This window comes from Limulus polyphemus, unplaced genomic scaffold, assembly GCF_000517525.1.
Source record: "Limulus polyphemus unplaced genomic scaffold, Limulus_polyphemus-2.1.2 Scaffold1982, whole genome shotgun sequence".
In the NCBI taxonomy this organism is placed as follows: domain Eukaryota; kingdom Metazoa; phylum Arthropoda; class Merostomata; order Xiphosura; family Limulidae; genus Limulus; species Limulus polyphemus.
Window position 1 is genome coordinate 87,440 of NW_013667592.1, and position 3,906 is coordinate 91,345.

General features: G+C 37.0%; 1 protein-coding gene across 1 annotated transcript in view; it reads left to right on the plus strand.

Annotated features, from left to right (window-relative positions):
- Positions 1-3,906, plus strand: part of LOC106465561 (mediator of RNA polymerase II transcription subunit 13-like) — a 73,431-nt gene that overhangs the window by 53,300 nt on the left and 16,225 nt on the right. Inside the window, exon 16 of the mRNA XM_013925789.2 lies at positions 1,336-1,500. Within this exon, the coding sequence (XP_013781243.1) occupies positions 1,336-1,500 (165 nt within the window). The remainder of the gene's footprint in view (positions 1-1,335; positions 1,501-3,906) is intronic.

Here is a 3,906-nt window from a genome sequence, read left to right on the forward strand (position 1 = left end):
AGTATACACTACCTAGGTAATAACACTACACTGAATTGTTTTACATGTTCACCTTACAGTTTAATACACACTACCTAGGTAATAACACTACACTGAATTGTTTTACATGTTCACCTTACAGTTTAATACACACTACCTAGGTAATAACACTACACTGAATTGTTTTACATGTTCACCTTACAGTTTAATACTCTACCTAGATAATAACACTACACTGAATTGTTTTACATGTTCACTTTACAGTTTAATACACTACCTAGGTAATAACACTACACTGAATTGTTTTACATGTTCTCATTACTGGGTAACACTCTACCTAGGTAATGGAACTACACAACATCAATTGAGTTTTCAAACCTTCCGTCATTTGTATTGTAACACATGTCCATACAAGTTTTTCAGCTTTTAAGATCGGATACAATTTAATAAAATGTGGAGAATTAGAATAAGTCAGTGAATGAAAGGGTTTTGTTGGTGACTAACCAACATTTCATGATGTAGCTTAGGGCTTTTTCATTGAATTTAGTATACACTTGAAGTTTTTCTATTGTTTGTTAAATTAGGTGTAAAATAAATGCCTGTTGTTATACAGAGGATAATAATAAATATGTGCTCTACAATGATTTAAGTCTTGCTTTTATAACTGTTTCAACAGTGCACACCATTGCTATAATGACATAATGCAACGATGGGGTCACTTTCAAATGTTCTTTCAAGGTTACTGTCATCTCAATTAATTACTGCATAGATGGCCAAATGGTGGGCCGAACACAGCCCTTGAAAGTATTTTATCTGTCTCCTGTTGTTTTTTTAAAAAACCATATCTTATTTTTGCTAAACTGGCGAAACAAAACTGTGCAGTTCTGATAACTTTCTTCGAATGTTAACTATTTATTAAAACCATATAATTAACTGAGTGTCTGTAGTGGACAGTAGGAATTAGAATTTAAATAAGAAGTATTCTAATATACTTTACCTGGTCGTACAATTTCTGCCCCCAGACTCTAGTTTAGGTAAGAATAAGCTAAAATAAACAAGTTGGGCACCCCTAAATTACTCTAATAAAAAAGAGGGAAATAGTTAAACTTAAACTCAGGGAACTCATAGTAAATTTTATTGGTCAATTCAAATTATAACACATGGATTATAATGAATGTTTTGTCTCATTTTTTGCATTGAGTATTTTTAGCTAAATTTTGAGTACGAGTTGTGTTCTGAAAATTTAAGAAGTAGATTTAAGTAATTTCTTTGCCCAAATGTGTTAAATTCTTTATTTTACACTAACAACAATAAACAAAAAACTGTTTAATAATTTGTTTTATTCATATCCCATAGCCAAGCTTCCTGCCAGTAATTATGATATAGTGAGGTTATTTAAAATGATTCAGCCACTGTTACAAGATGCAGTACAAAAAAAGACTATGCAAGGGATGTGGGAAGTGACCTATACTGTATCAGGCCCTTTAACATGGAGGCAGTTTCACCGCTTAGCAGGGAGAGGTATGCTTTCTAATCTCATTTAATATTTAAAACACTATTTTAGTGCTATTAATTTTTATTCATTAATTGTGTAACAAAACAATGTCTTTTATTAATCCTGCCTGATAGGCTTTTGTGATTCTTTATGCATGTCAAGTTGATTTTCCAAGTGGATATTTTACCATTTTCTAACTTTTAACACTTCTAAACGAAGTTAGAGTTTATGTATTACTGTAGGTCAAAAATAAAGCTTGTTTAGCTTATACACTGATTTATCTTGTACCTAATCAACCTGCAAAGGCTGGATCCTGCATGATTTATATATGTTGTTTACTTGACCATTGTATTTAAAAGTCTATTTGCTCATGCAACAGCCCAGCAGTTTCAATTTCAACTGGAGGAAACTTGCAATATATAAACCAGTCAATGTTTTTTTGCTCAATACTTCTTTCCAATCTCAGTTGCTTTTTTAAGTACTTGGCATGAAGTGGGTGCCTTCTGAGTGAACTCATGGATATGCAGATTTAGGTTCAAGTGAATTTGAGTGTGTAGTTTCAGGTGATTTCTCACATGTCTGTATGTCTCTGTTTGTTGATTGGTGCAAATATTTTTCATCCATTTCCTTCACTTGTGAATCTACAGATATGACCAAACAACATTTTCATACATTTACAATATTGTTACCATGGAGTACTAAGACCTTCTGTTTGCTACCACACAGTGCGGGGAGCTTCTAGTTGCTATCACACAGTGTGGGAAGCTTCTGTTTGCTACCATACAGTGCCAACAGTGGTGGATTGAGACACCTTGGGTCCCTGGGACAGTGAATGATATGGGTCCCCCTCATACATATTATTTTTGTTGTTCAAGACAACTGTTACTTCATAGTTGAGTATACACCTTGGTCTGTAGATGTGTGAAGGTTTTGTGTTTCCAGTTTACCTCCTCCTCTGCCATGCATGGCATTCTTAGATGGGGAGGAGACGATTCTAGTGGTTGAGAGGGGTCATTGATGGGTCAGATTATGTCAGTGGCTCTTTAACACATCACTTTGGCTTTGAATTCCTGTAGATGAATGGCCTTTGGATGGCTCCCCCAGGTTCAATCGGCTCGTCCTGTTGGGCTAGGGTCAACTTAGTGCCAGTATTGGATGCTATCAATAAGTATTGTGAACATTGTGTCTAATGCTAGTGTTTGGGTATAGTGCCCACGAAACCCTGGTGTAGCTATTTTTGTCAATGTTTGACATTAGTGTATTCTCTTGTATGGCTCCATGGTGGGTGGGGTCAGTGGGCACTGAATTTTCTCTATTTTTATGAATCCTGCACCCAGTGGCCCAAAAAAATACAATAAAAAAAACCTCATCGATAGGAACGTGACTACATTTGGAAGTGACTGAATAGCAGTCATGACCCGTTCTGTTCTTGTACCTCATTTTTATATTCAGAATGGAATAAAGGAGCTTGCTGGCTCTCCAAAGTCAGTTAAGAAGCTATGTTTTGGGGACATCTTGGTGGAAACATCTATACATCAAAACACAGTGAACTCCTGAAATCAAAGGCAATTGGGATTATTTGAGGTTATTCCCCATGCAACTTTGAATTCCTCACGAGGAGTTATTGTTGAGAAGGATTTAAGAAACATCCCATAGCTGGAGATCTTCGCTGGTTTCTCCAGCCAAGAAGTTTCTACTGTGCGACATATCTCCACTCATAAAGATGGAATTATGCTGCCTACTAATGTTCTTGTATTGATGTTTATATCACAACATCTGTCTGCCACTGTCAAAGCAGGTTATCTGAACTTTAAGGTATGGCTTTATATTCCTAACCCTCTCAGGTGTTTATAGTGTCAGTGGTTTGGACATTCAAAGGCATCCTCTCGTATTTCTTTGTGTGCTTGTTGTGGTGGCATGGCAAGACCATGACACCTACGAGTGTCAACTGGACCCTCACTGTGTCAGTTGTGGCAATTCTCACCCATCATACTTTTATTCTTACCCTAAATGAGTAGAAGAAAAAGAGGTTCAATGTTTATCTCCTGTAAAAACATCTATTATCCCAAAGCCCAGAATTTGTTGCCCCTAATTCCATCATGACATATGCTGCTGCACTCCATTCCACTGCTATGTTTGGAGTGCAGACAGATCTTTCTGTACCTCCATCAGAGTCTTTCTCTCATCTTGTCAAGAGTCTTTTGCCCTCTATGGATGCATGAGTTGACAAGTCTACGTCTGCTCCTGTCTCTGTCCCCCACTATCGCTTTCAGTGACTGTTTGGGTTCACCTCCTTTGGCCTCGAGGTGCAGAACCATTATTTGGTCATGCCCTCAGTCACTGGAGTCTTCTTCTACTGACAGAGATCTGCCCAATCATCCTAGAGCAGGTTTCATAAAGTTCAATAGACCTCTTTCTGCTAAAGACAAATG